This window comes from Dunckerocampus dactyliophorus, chromosome 2, assembly GCF_027744805.1.
Source record: "Dunckerocampus dactyliophorus isolate RoL2022-P2 chromosome 2, RoL_Ddac_1.1, whole genome shotgun sequence".
NCBI classification, from domain to species: Eukaryota; Metazoa; Chordata; class Actinopteri; order Syngnathiformes; family Syngnathidae; genus Dunckerocampus; species Dunckerocampus dactyliophorus.
In genome coordinates this window covers 37105597-37119428 of record NC_072820.1, presented here as the reverse complement: position 1 = coordinate 37119428, position 13832 = coordinate 37105597, and the positions used below count along the sequence as shown (strand labels likewise).

At 42.5% G+C, this 13832-nt stretch overlaps 1 protein-coding gene across 2 annotated transcripts; it reads left to right on the top strand.

Moving 5' to 3' along the window:
- The first annotated feature begins 1127 nt into the window (after nt 1-1127).
- Nucleotides 1128-13407, top strand: LOC129177851 (tubby protein homolog). Of its 2 annotated transcripts, none has more exons than XM_054769417.1 (12): nt 1128-1285; nt 5505-5661; nt 5743-5943; nt 6149-6280; nt 6617-6760; nt 6833-6990; nt 7080-7241; nt 10001-10113; nt 10311-10425; nt 11917-12015; nt 12087-12258; nt 12332-13407. In XM_054769417.1, the coding sequence occupies exons 1-12, from the start codon at nt 1244-1246 to the stop codon at nt 12463-12465; spliced, it is 1629 nt and encodes a 542-aa protein (XP_054625392.1). In that variant the 5' UTR covers nt 1128-1243; the 3' UTR covers nt 12466-13407. The 2 variants fall into 2 exon arrangements, with proteins under 2 accessions (XP_054625392.1, XP_054625393.1); XM_054769418.1 differs by having other exon boundaries at nt 1157-1285; nt 5276-5661.
- The last annotated feature ends 425 nt before the right edge of the window (nt 13408-13832 follow it).

Here is a 13832-nt window from a genome sequence, read left to right as displayed (position 1 = left end):
AAAAGCTGAATCCTCTAGATGAATCCATCATTGCATTCTACTTATGGTTGTTTACACTGTCACTTATAAAGTAACCTCCCAACATATATGAAGTATGGTTATTGACCATTTATGTTCATACCTCAACAAAATAAGAACTACCACAGCACGTGACGTCGCAGAAGCGCTGTCGTATTGCGCAGTGACAGTGACAGCCGCGTAACAAGGAACTCACTTCCGGTTTTCTCCCTCATGTTTAACTCGTTTAACTCGAGCCCCAAAAAACTAAAGAATTATTTATAATAGATAAATTGAATTAATTAAATGTTATCGTACATAATTTGAGACGTTTAAAACAACAGTAAATATCAGCGAAATATTATTTTTTAATTATTTTTTCATTAACATGAGCAACAAATACAGAACAAGCAAAAATGTTAATTTTCACGACAAACGTCGCAAAAGTAATTGTACGTATATTGTATTGGTATCCACAGACTAACTACAAACATTTATACTCCTGATTTTTAATTATTTGTCTAAAAGTCTAACAAAGCATTACACATTTGGAGCAATTTGACTAATTAAAATGACGCACAAGAAAAAAACAAGTATGTGTGCTTTAAAGCAGGATTAAGATAGACCCAAACACGACAGAAGAACAAGCAATAGCACAATAACCACCGATAACCTTGTTGGTTACATTTTGATTGGTGCTTCCTTTTTGATTTTAATGAACCTTTCTGTGCTGCTGCTGATGAGTGGCTGTCACTATGACAACGAGGTAACAACGTCTCTCCAGAATCCATTCACTCAAGTGGTGTGTTTGTGCTTTTCTCTATGGGACATTTTTACAAATCAGCAAAGATTTCGGATGCATGGCCTTAAAACAGGACAATATTTTTTTAATGATTATCATTATTCTGGGGAGTGAGAGGTTCAAAAGAAAACATGGAGACTATCTACGTCCTGTCCTTTTTTGATCATATTTAACATGAACTAGTCTATGGAAGACGACTGTCTGGCCTTGTCCACTTACTTGTCCACGCCGGCTGAGCCGTGCAGTGCTGTTTAAGAACATTATCCCCTTTTAATCCCATTTGCCTTCTGCTCCATGCAGGTGAGCAGACAGTCGGATGGAGCAGGGTGCCACCATCACACACCCTCTCTCATATTGTAATTGCTTTAAATGCTTTTTCCACCCTTTTTTTGCACTTTTTAAGGCTGTAATTTGTCTTTTTTCTGAACCATCTTGCCCATAAACATGGAGGACTCCAGCATACGACAGCAGAAGTTGGACAATCAGGTAAAAAAAAAAAAAAAAAATTGAAATGAGGTGCTTGTCATTTTGTTTTAATTACGATTATAGTGCGTGATCCATTAAAATAAGCATCCATGATGTGCAATGAGGTCACCTGTGTCAGAATCACCTGTTGTTTGAAGCTGCTGCTTTGCTTAAAAGCCACGATATTTATACTAAACTAATGACTAAATACATAACGCACAGCAAACAATAACTTGTAGTATTCTTTTACATATATAAAATTGCTCAGTTGTAGTTTGCTGCAGTGTTGAACTGCACTGCATCATGCTCCATGAGATATTAAAACACTGTATAAGGAAAAAAAATATTAGGAACAACTCTATGGTGCAATAGTTTCATGCTAAAGAACAGTATTAGTATATTTTCAAATCATACTGGGGTTTTACAGTTATTGTTTATATTTGTTTTCATACTTGACATTTTTTGTATTTAACCTTAGGTTGGAAAAATTTGTTTTCAGGATGCTTATAAATAAAATGTATGATTATAACTAGGGGTGTCACGAGACAATACACGAGATTGGATTACTTTTAAGAAACTTACAATGAGAAAAAATACAAAAATATGACAACATATTGCAATTCACTAATTTAATTTGTACTTCGTTACACTTCTGCACTCTCTGTGTATGCTGCCTCCATCCACCGAGACAAATAGACTGTATGACTGACAAAAGGGCTCGCTCCGTTCATGCTGTGACACGGCTTGTGACACAAGATCTTGTGACACCCCTAATTACTACTATTATTTATTTTGCAGGAATCCCACCATCGTCACTGCTTTAACTTGGATTGTATTAGTTATGCAGAGTTTTCAGTGTCACAATGTAATGTAGAAATCACTGGCCATATTATTAGGTACACTGTCTAACAATATGTCATATATCCCATGGAGTGCCCTAATTTCTTCACATGACTTTATGCATTTGTTTATGCAAGCCAAGTCTTTTATACCTGTACAGCTGCACACAAAAAGGTGAAAATGTGCACCCCTACTGTGTTGCCTGTTCTATTATTTTTCTGATAAATACACCACATGATGGTGCTGTTATGAAACCCCAAAGTCGGACTGACTTGTAACTTCTCACACAATTCAATGAGCTCTACAGAGCACCCACCCTAACTTTAAGGTGTTAAGCCGAATCACCATGAAATCTGATACACATCTTTGTTGGACGGACAAGCACATGTATGTAACATTTGAGCAAAATTGGTAAAAAAAAATATGGCCGCCATTAAACAGAATGTATCTGGAAACTAGCAACTAATTGTCCATAAGTCATTGACCATTTGTCTAATGATAATACAAAATATCACTATTACACAGTGTTGCTGGCAGGCGAATCCTCTCAGATGAGGACGAGGATATTGAGTCCAAATGGGCCGTATTCCTGCCTCCATTGCTGAGGCAGTCGATCGGAGCAGCGGCCACAAGGTGGTTGGTGCCAGTCGTGGTGGAAAACCCTGAACCCGATGGTGGACACCAGAGGTCAGGGCTGCCGTCAAGCTGAAGGAGTCCTATTGAGCCTGGATGGCTTGTGGTGCTCTTGAAGGAGCTGACAGATACCGGCAGCCCAAGTGGCACGTGGTTTCGCGGCTTTGGTCGAGGCAAAAACTTGGGTGTGGGAGGAGTACGGTGAGGCCATGGAGCACGGCGAGGCCAAGGGGAAGCAGTACCTGGTCCACACTGTTTACAGTGGGGACGAAGGCCTGCTGACCCCGACTGAGGATATAGTCAGACGGTGGAAGGAATACTTTGATTCCCTTCTCAATCCCACTGACATACCTTCAATAGAGCAAGCAGAAGTCTGAGGACACGAATGCGGACAGTTCCATCACCGTGGTTGAGGTATCTGGTAGTCAAAACTCTCCAGTGACAAAGCTCTGGGGGTGAACGGGTTTCGCCCCTGTATTCCTCAAAGCTCTGGATGTTGAAGGACTGTCTTGGCTGACACGTCTCTTCAACATTGCGTGGAAGTCAGGAACAGTACCTCTGGATTGGCAGACCGAGGTGGTGGTCCCCCTTTTCAAGAAGGGTGACCGGAGGGTTTGTTCCAACTATAGGGGGATCACACTCCTCAGCCTCCCTGGGAAAGTCTAGTCCAGGGTGCTGGAGAGAAGGGTACGACCATTGGTCAAACCTCGGCTACGGGAGGTGCAATGTGATTTTCATCCAGGTCGCAGAACACTGGACCAGCTCTACACCCTTGCAAGGGTACTGGAGGGTACTTGGGAGTTTGCCCAACTGGTCTACATGTGCTCTGTGGACTTGGAAAAGGCATTGGACCGTGTCCCTGTGGGGGGTGCTCTGGTGTACAGGATTGGTGGCGTGCTACTACCTGCCATTCGGTCCTTAATCGGAGCAGGAGCCTGATTCGCAATGCCAGCAGTAAGTCGAGCCGGTGAACGTTGACCTCCGCCAAGGCTGCCCTTTGTCACCAATTCTGTGCCTAATTTTCATAGACAAAATTTGTAGGCGCAACCAAGGCGTCGAGGGGGTCCAGTTTGGGGGCCTTAGGATCTCATCTCTGCTATTCGGAGACAATGTGGTCCTGACGGCCTCATTGGGGCTGTGACCTTCAGCGTTTACTGGGGTGGTTTGCAGCTGAGTGTGAAACATCTGGAATGAGACTCACAACCTCCAAATCCAAGATCATGGTTCTCAGTCGGAGAGGGGTGGATGGCACCCTCTGGGTTGGGAGTGAGGTCCTGCCCCACGTGGAGGAGTTCAAGTATCTCTGGGTTTTGCTCACGAGTGAGGGAAGGTTGGAGTGTGAGGTCGACAGGCGTATCGGCGCAGCGTCTGCAATAATGCGGTCGCTGTACCGGACCGTCATGGTGAAGAGAGCTGAGCCGGAAGTCAAAGCTCTTTATTTACCAGTCAATCTATGTTGTTACCCTCACCTATGGTCATGAGCTTTGGGTCGCGGTACAAAATCATGGATACAAATGAGTTTCTTCCATAGGGTGACTTACCCTAAGAAATAAGGTAAGGAGCTTGGCCATCCGGGAGGGGATCAGAATAGAGCCACTGCTCCTTCACATCGAGAGGAGCCAGTTGAGGTGGCTCAGGCATCTAGTCCAGATGCTTCCCTGGTGAGGTGTTCTGGGCATGCCCAGCTGGGAGAAGGCCCCGGGGCAGACATAGGACACGCTGGAGGGAGTATGTCTCACAGCTGGCCTAGGAAAGCCTTGGGGTCCACCCGGTGGAAATGGAAGAGGTGGCCGGGGACCGGGAAGTCAGGGCTTCCCTTGCGACCTGGACCCGGATAAGCGGAAGAAAATGGACTGCAACAATGTTGCCAGCTTGGGGATTTTGTCGCTAAATCTGGCGCCTTTCCAAACCCTCTTGGCGACATATTTTCTCAAAAGCAACTAGCGACAAATCTACCGACTTTTTCTGGCGTCGTTGGAGAGTTTTCTGATATTTGGGGACTTAAAAGTGAAAGCATGTATTGTTCTGCAGTTTCTGTCCTCACTGAGCAGCAGCAGCCCCACCCCGCCCCAAAGCAGTCACAAGTGGTCAGTGCACAGTCAGCTCCCGAGGCACACTGAGAGCATGAAGCTCTATGCATCCATGAATCACGCATGTGCGAGGCGTGATGCCAACCGGTGAATCTCTCCCTGTTTTACAGAGCGAGATCTAAAACTTGAATGTTTCTTTATCATCATAAATTACTACTCATTACACTCACGTCTTACCTGCCAGTTTGTCAGAACGTGTGATGGGAGAACGATGTGTATTAAATGTGTATTAAATTAAACAAGTCCTAACTGCAAATTAAAAGGTGGAGGCTGGAGAGTCTGGATGTAATTATTACACTTTGAGAGGCGCTGGCAGAGATAAATTATTTAAATTATTTTATCTTGATGAAGTGATGTCCAATATTAAATTAACAAACCAAGAATCAAGTTTATTTGTAGTTCTAAATGTAATCAAGCTGTTTTTACTCACTTTTTGTCTCTCCTACAGGTTATGTTTTTTTCCTACAGCATCTGTTACATCATATCCAAATAATATGCTAATTAGCCAATGTCATCATCTGGCGACTTCTAGCACCGCCAATAGCTACTTTTCTAACTGAGGAGTTGGCAACAGTGGTATTACATGCATGCTCGCATGTCTTACAAAGCATTTGAGCACAGCCCATAATGCTCAGTTGAAATATTCAATGCTAAAATGAGGTCTAATTGTGCCTCAGCGATCCATTTTAATGAAGAAGCAACGAAAGAAGCGTGCAGATTGTCAAATGGTGGTCGCCAACCGGGACACTCGCCAAAAGAACCGCAAGCAAAAAGGCCGCTCGGATGAGACGCCGCTCTTGATCAGCCAGTCCCTCAGCAACATCTCGCTAAGTGGTAAACATCACTTGCACACTTCACTCACTGTGATGTCTTTACAACCTCCAATATGCAACTCTGTCACATTTGTCTGTGAAGATCAAGTGGAGCACGCCCACGACAACCCGTTGGACATCATCACGCTGGGCGAGTGTGATATGATGGAAACCGTGATGTTGGAGGAGATGCCTGATGCTCCCAAAAAGATCATCTTGAGCTCTGAACAAGAGGAGAAGGAAACGGTGGACAATGATGCACAAGCGGAAGGGAAGGAGACGAAGAAAAGAGAGAAAACTAAACGTAAGCCAAAGCTGTCACAGTGTGCCTAGATAATGATGCTCGTGTCCACTGTTCTATACAATAGCCATACAGTATCATGGAGGATGCCTGGTGGAATACATTGTGGTCGTCTTGTTATAGCTTCATGAGCAGAGTGACAGTCAAAGCTGCTCATTTTGGAAGTATCATATAAATTATTAATTTTGCAATGTTTTTTATATTTAAGCTGTGGAGGAGAATAATGGACAGGAGACAAAAGACAAGGAGAAGAAAGACAAAAAAGCAAAAAGGAAGGACAAAGCAAAAGACCGCGAAGAGGGACAGAAGACAAACAAAACGACCAAACAAGAGCGCAAAAGTAAATCCAGCATTGCTACAAAAATGTCATGTTTACGGTCATTACCCGTTATCAATAAACCTCAATGAGTCTGTTCCATTAGAAGCCATAGTGTACATGCCCATACTATAACACTGCCTCCATGTTTGAGCACCCATGATGTGGTATACTATGTACACGAGCTGTTGCTGTCATTCTAAATACTTCTCTTGACTACACTACAATCTGTATCTATACAAGATGTACACAGACTCCCCTAAAGTACAGTATGTCCATGTTTACTTTCAAGTAGTCCCTTGAGTAGATTTAATAAAAATAGTTGTTGAAATATGATGCTATATGTTGTTTCTATTTCAGAGAAGTACTTGCAGGACACCTCAACGTCAGACTTGGGTTCAGAGAAGGAGATGACGACCCCAAAGGAGAACCAACATGAAGAAAGTGAGGATGAGGAGCTGCCGCCCTGCAACTCTCCTCGGAAGAAAAAACATCTGGACACGTGTGAGCATCAATCTGTGCCAAGATATCCCATAAATCCAGAAATGAACTAATTCTACATGAATATTCCAACAGCAAGGTGCCAAATAAGCGATGAAATCAAAGACGAGGAGGTTCAGATGGACAGTAAAGAAGGAAAGAAGAAGGAAGGAGAGAAAAACACACAGAGTTTAGCATCCCTTAACTCCAACTACAAGGAGGGCTCATCTTCAGGGAGTGAATCCAACAACAGAGTGAGACATCACACTCTACAGTATATCAATATCTATAACCATCCAATTCAAATGGAATAGTTTGAAATCAAGTGGCTTTGTCACTGCAGACATCTTCTCCAATATCGCTAGAGGACCTTGAGAAGTTCTCCTTGCGTCCCGCCCCCAGAGACATGACCATCCAGTGTCGGGTCACCAGGGACAGGAGAGGCATGGAGAAGGGCATGTACCCCACTTACTACCTCCACATGGAGAAAGATGATGGAAAGAGGGTTGGTTCTCATGGAGTTATTTCAAAAATAGCAGCAGAATATAACTTGCAGTGAGAGACCCTGACATTGAAAAGTGTCCGTTTGACCACTGCATTCACGACTGCATTGGCCACCACCAAGGGGTGCCTCAAAGTGGTTAACTTTGACAAAAGGTGGCTAAAACAATGGCCAGCTACAGTTTTTACTGCCATTTACCATTATTACATTGGTTTACTGCCGAGGCCACCACTATAATGGCCATTATAACTTGTCGGATCTTGTCCATTTTGCAATCTACAAAATATGATACTAGTACTGTACGTAGCCTATATTAGCTTATGCCATTACAGGGTGTGATTAATGTCAATAGGGATAATGTTTGAAATAACATCACTAAGCTCTGGGAGACGATTCATTCATCCATCCATTTTCTATACCGCTTATCCTCACTAGCGTCGCGGGTATGCTGTCTTTTTTTGACAATAAAATTGCCACTATTAGACACCAAATAACCCCATTAACTGATGTTGTACATCCCTCCAACATAGAGTGACCATAGAGGAAACAGCGATGACTGAAATAATCAATATGTCGCTCGTGACAGGCTGCATACCACAATCATTAAAAGCGGCTGTAATCAAACCACTTCTTAAAAAACCTAACCTTGATCCACATGTCTTCGCTAACTACAGACCAATATCTAACCTTCCATTTTTCTCCAAGGTCCTAGAGAAAGTAATTGCCAATCAGTTATACCATTTTCTTCAAAACAACCACCTACTTGAGGTCTTTCAGTCAGGATTTAGGATGCACCACAGTACAGAAACAGCACTTGTAAACATCAGGAACGGCCTCCTCACCACCTCAGACAAAGGCCTCGTTGCAGTATTAGTATTATTAGACCTTACAGCAGCATTCAACACAATTGCTCACCAAATTCTAATACGGAGATTAGAGCATGACCTTGGCATTAAAGGAACTGCATTAAGATGGTCCTATTTGTCAGATCGCCTGCAGTTTGTATAGTAATAATAGTATAGTAAGAAAGGATCCAGACACGTGAAGATCAGTCATGGCATCCCACAGGGTTCCGTGCTGGGACCTGTATTGTTCGGCCTTTAGATGCCCCCTTTAGGTAATATCATTAGAAAACACTCCATTAACTTCCACTTGTATGCAGATAACACAACTGTACTTACTAATGAAACCTAACCAAACTAGTCAGCTGTCCAAACACCAGGCGTGTCTTAACAACATAAAGAGCTGGATGACCTCAAACTTTTTATTATTAAAATCAGATAAAACTGAAATCATAGTCCTTGGTACCCAGCACCTCAGAGACAAGATTGCAAATGATATTACTGCCCAAGACGGTCTTTCACCCACCCCCCACAATACAATCAGAAACCTTAGTGTCATCTCCAATCAGGACCTTTCCTTTAGTTCCCAAATACAATAAGTATATTGTTGAGAACAGCATTTCTACGAAACATAAAGAAAATCTAAAATTTCCTGCTTTTGTGACCTCCAGGTTGGATTATTGTAACTCTGTTAATAGGTTGCCCTACGAAATCTTTAAAGACCCTTCAGTCAGTCCAAAATACTGCTGCAAGAGTCTTAACCGGAACTAGAAGACGAGATATATCACCTGTATTAGCCTCACTGCACCGGTTACCTGTAAAATTTAAAAATTAGTTAAAAATTCTCCTTGTCACATATATAAAGCACTGCACGGTCAGGCACCAGTATGTCTTAAAGACCTCCTAGAACCCTATGAACCCAGCAGAACACTTCACCCCCAGAATTTACAATTACTTGCCACTCCTAGAATTTTTAGAAGTAGAATGGGAGGTAGAGCATTTAGTTAACAGGCTCCTCTGTTATGGAACCATTTACCTGACTCAATCTGGGGGGCAGACACCCTCTCCCTATTTATACGTACTGTAAACTCAAAACTCATCTCTTTGCTAAAGCATATAGTTAGAACTGACCCTGATACGCTCATATGTACTGTATCAGAGATAATCCTCTATGTTCCTTGGACTAAAACTAAGACTTGTAGCTTGATCTACCATCTATCCCTCTACTCTATTTTTTTGTATTTATTTTTATATCCCAACCCAACCAAGTTGAGACAGACAGCCGCCCCAAAGAGTCTGGGTTCTGTCCAAGGTTTCTTCCCCAGAGGGAGTTTTCCCTCGCCTCCGTCGCCAAGTGCTTGCTCATGCGGGGTTTCGGTTGGTTCTGTTTTCATTTGTGACCTTCATGTGTAAAGTGCCATGAGAATACTGCTGTTGCGATTTGGTGCTATATAAATAAAATGAATTGAAATTGGGCGGGAGGTGGAGTACAAAAAAAACATCTTCCACAAAAATACTTGCAGGACACCTCAACGTCCGACTTGGGCTCAGAGAGGGAGATGACGATAATAAATGATAATATATGATCATATGTTCCACATTTCAAGGTGGGGGCCACTGCGCTAATGTTTCTTTGATACGATAAAAACAAAGAGGCATTGCATTTTTTAGTACTTTTTTAAATTTTTTTATTTTTTAATTATATTTTATTATCTTATCACTGTTTCAATGAATTCTTGAATTTAGACGACTTGTCTTTTTCACACTTTTTTTCTCTCCAAATATACCATCTTATACTCAGGTCAATGCAGTATTACTTTTCTGACAGTGTCAATCAAAACCAAGTTATCTTTCTTTCAGTCTCACTGTGTTTAAAGTTACCTTAACTTTCTGTCTGTTCAACATCTTTTGACCATTAAGGTGTTTCTAATGGCGGGCAGAAAACGGAAGAAGAGTAAAACATCCAACTATCTCATTTCTACCGACCCGACAAATCTGTCCCGAGACACCAGCTGCTACATCGGAAAGCTAAGGTTGGCTTCTTTCTATTCTACAGATCAGTGGTGCAGAACAGTACTGCATCATACTGAGAGATACTAGCATTTGGGCTGCGTTCATCAACGGCATATTAGAATCTATCAGTATACAAAATAAAAAAAAATTTTATCCGGTTTTTGTATTGGATCTCATTCGTTAGCATAATTTATTGTATAGGAATGATATGTTTCAGGTCCAATGTCCTGGGGACAAAGTTCACCGTTTACGACTGTGGGGAAAACCCGGAGAAAAAGCCTTTCATCAAAGAGTGTGAATCCGTGCGACAGGAGCTGGCAGCCATTTGTTACGTGAGTCTACATCTGTTTCTACACTTAAATGCATTCACACATTTAAGCTTCCATTTTATACTATTTTTCAAGTAAATCTGTACTTTAAGTAAATCTCAGTGGTCCCACAAGAGTGTATTGGACAAATCTAACCTTGATGCTGGAATTTAGACAGTTTAAAAATACTTTAAGCCCAATGGGGAAGTTGTTTTATGTGCTTTAATGCTAGAGTGTTGGCAGAGCTTTATTTTAAGACATGTAGCGAAGCCTGCTTTTTAAGTAAAGTGGTGTACATATACACGGGGCGGTCTCATCTAGCGAGTAGTGATGGGAGGACTTTTGGCTCAGCGCCGTAAACACAGACGGTTCTTTCAGCTCCCAAATGACACCTCAAATTTTTTTGTTGCTTAAATCAATTTCTTCCAGAAATATGTATAAAATGAATTTCTAATGTAAAAATATAATTATATCAAAAGTTTGTTTATATGGCTTCATCAAGATGCTCAACATGGAACAGACTGCAACAAAAAATATCTAAAACACACAAAGACTCATCTCAATTAGACAAAAAGCTCCTATCTGAGGGCCCGCACGGTGGTCTAGTGGTTAGCACGTTGGCCACACAGTCAGTCTGGAGATCGGGAAGACCTGGGTCCGATTCTCCCCTGTGTGGAGTTTGCATGTTCTCCCCGTGCGTGCGTGGGTTTTCTCCGGGTACTCCGGTTTCCTCCCACATTCCAAAAACATGCATGTTAGGTTAATTGGAGACTCTAAATTGTCCATAGGTATGAATGTGAGTGTGAATGCTTGTTTGTCTATATGTGCCCTGCCATTGGCTGGCGACCAGTCCAGGGTGTACCCCGCCTGGCGCCCGAAGTCAGCTGGGATAGGCTCCAGCATACCCCTGCGACCCTCAAGAGGAGAAGCGGTATAGAAAATGGATGGATGGGTACTATCTGATTGTGTTAGGTTTACATTTACAACTATTTACAGTCAAACAACACAGCATCAACAAATCATTACACAACCAAACATAAGTGAAAATGTGCAAAACTAAAACAAAACGCAGCCTGCTTTTGCTCATCTTTAGTAAAGATTGGCATTCACAAACGCAAGGTGCCTCATCTTTTGTTTCCTGCTGCTCATTTTCCTCACCTTTCCAGCTTGCCTGTGTGTGTTTAACCCCTCCTTCCCCATTCTGCTTACTGTCAACACACACGGCACAACACATTTTCACCAATCACGTCCGGCTTTGACGGTAAAAAAAGACAAGAAAAAAACAATGTCTCGTTCAGATCAAAGAGCATCACTAGTAGCTAAGGGTGGGACAGAGATGGTATTTTGTCCATGCAGAAAGAGGTTTTTCTCACAAGTGGAGCAAACAAGTGAGATGATAGAATTTTCTCATAAACAGGGGTTAGCGACACATGTTACTGTTATAACATCTTTAAAAAAAGTCAATTTTGCTTAATAGGGCACCTTTAAAGAGCCCTCCTTGGTGTCAAATTCCAGGAGACAAATGTTCTGGGATTTCGGGGTCCCAGGAAAATGACAGTGATCATCCCTGGCATGCTGGAAAATGACGAAAGAGTGTCCATTCAGCCCAAAACTGTGAGTATCAGGGGAAGGAGATGTAATGATGTAACAATGCAACGTTGTACCTCAACTGGAATGACTTCCAGGAACATGACACACTGCTGGTGCGCCATTCCAACAACAACACGGACAAACTGGTGACCCTGGTCAATAAATCCCCAAGCTGGAACGAGCAGACTCAGTCGTATGTGCTCAACTTCCACGGCCGTGTCACTCAGGCCTCTGTTAAAAACTTCCAGATCATCCATCCGGAAAATGGTGACTTTGCAATATAAGGACAAAACCTGTTTGCAACAACACATGTGTGTGTGAGACATGTTGTCTTTTCCAGACGACTACATTGTGATGCAGTTTGGACGCGTTTCTGAGGACGTCTTCTCCATGGATTACAGCTTCCCCATGTGCGCCCTTCAGGCCTTTGCCATCACGCTCTCGTCTTTTGATGGAAAACTGGCATGCGAGTGACCTTCAAGTGCTGTGCTAGATCCTGTATCTGGACTACACACCCATAGCTTTGTGGACTACACAAATAAAGCATGTAGAAATTAGTCCCTGTTCTTTATACTACAGGTCCAATTTTATATGGTTTTATATTATATATTGTTTGTGCAATTTACACAACCTATGAAACAATAAAATAATGACAATTAATTTCAAACTCTTTGGAAGGGTACCATCAGGAGCGAATTTAGTCATTTGGGGGCCCAAGGCAAACACTGTCATTGGGGCCCTCCCTTGTACTGCATTTTTTTTAACCTCTCATTTCTTCTCTTGGTTGTTTCATTTTGTGAATAAGTGATTAAGTTCATTATGATATTTTTGCAGAACTGCTGAAAATGTGAATTTCTCTTGGAGATTAATAAAGTATCTCTCTATCCATCCATCCATCCCAACACACATCTGCTGTGAAGCCAATGGATACAGTGTCAGTCATTTGCTTCTCAACGTGGCTGCAAAAAACACTGCACGACTCGCGCAAGCAAACACCTGAGCAATCCGGCAGCCGCACACCCTCCGCCAAGGAGTCCAGCACCACGTATGCCCGCCAAGCCACCCCACCCACCACCACCAGCGGTGCTCCGACAACCCACCACGCAAAGCATCGGCTCAAGCACGCACCGCGTGCGGACTGCCACAAGAAGACTCCCTGCCGCAAGCCCACAAACCACAAACTCCCAAACTACATAGAAACATGCCCTCAAATACCGCTCAGATTGAAGTTACAGAGATGTCCGCCATCTCCTGCTGTAAAGTATTAACTACACCAGGCATCATGGCAGCAAATTCAGCAATTTTGCGACTGTGGCGCTTAAAAGGGCTATATCAGTTTTCATTATGAGGAAAAAAAACAATACCAATATTGACCGATATTTCCTTTTTATCCCAATATTGGGCCGATAAGTTCGGTGGGCCAATATTATTGGACATCTAAAAAAAAAAAAATCAATAATCAGTTTTTTATGAGACATTTGGGGACCCCTGGAAATGCACTGTATTAGTGCATCAGTCTAGTTGTTGGCTATATTAGTTTCAACATGAAAGTGTGTTAAAAGGCAGAAACTTAATAAATCTACATGATGTAGGGGTGCCCTATGGCAGGAAAGTCAGGACAATATATCTGACTATATTTGGAAAAAAATATTCTCAACCAAGAAAGCAAAATCATGTTTGAATGTTTACCTACTTGTTAGGCCCCTGCCATTGGGGCTCTTGGAATTGTTGCCACGCCCATGGTTACTCGTCCCTTTTTTTTCTCCTGCCTCAGGCTGACTTGGTGCTCAATGCACGCCTCATGGTGGTGACGCACATCCATTGCACATTTGCAGAGAATG

Coding starts and splice junctions, on each gene's coding strand:
- LOC129177851 (XM_054769417.1), top strand. CDS start 1,244: ATGGAGGACTCCAGCATACGACAGCAGAAGTTGGACAATCAG. Junction 10,426..11,916: donor AGCTGGCAGCCATTTGTTAC/GTGAGTCTACAT, acceptor GTCAAATTCCAG/GAGACAAATGTTCTGGGATT. Junction 12,259..12,331: donor GATCATCCATCCGGAAAATG/GTGACTTTGCAA, acceptor TGTCTTTTCCAG/ACGACTACATTGTGATGCAG.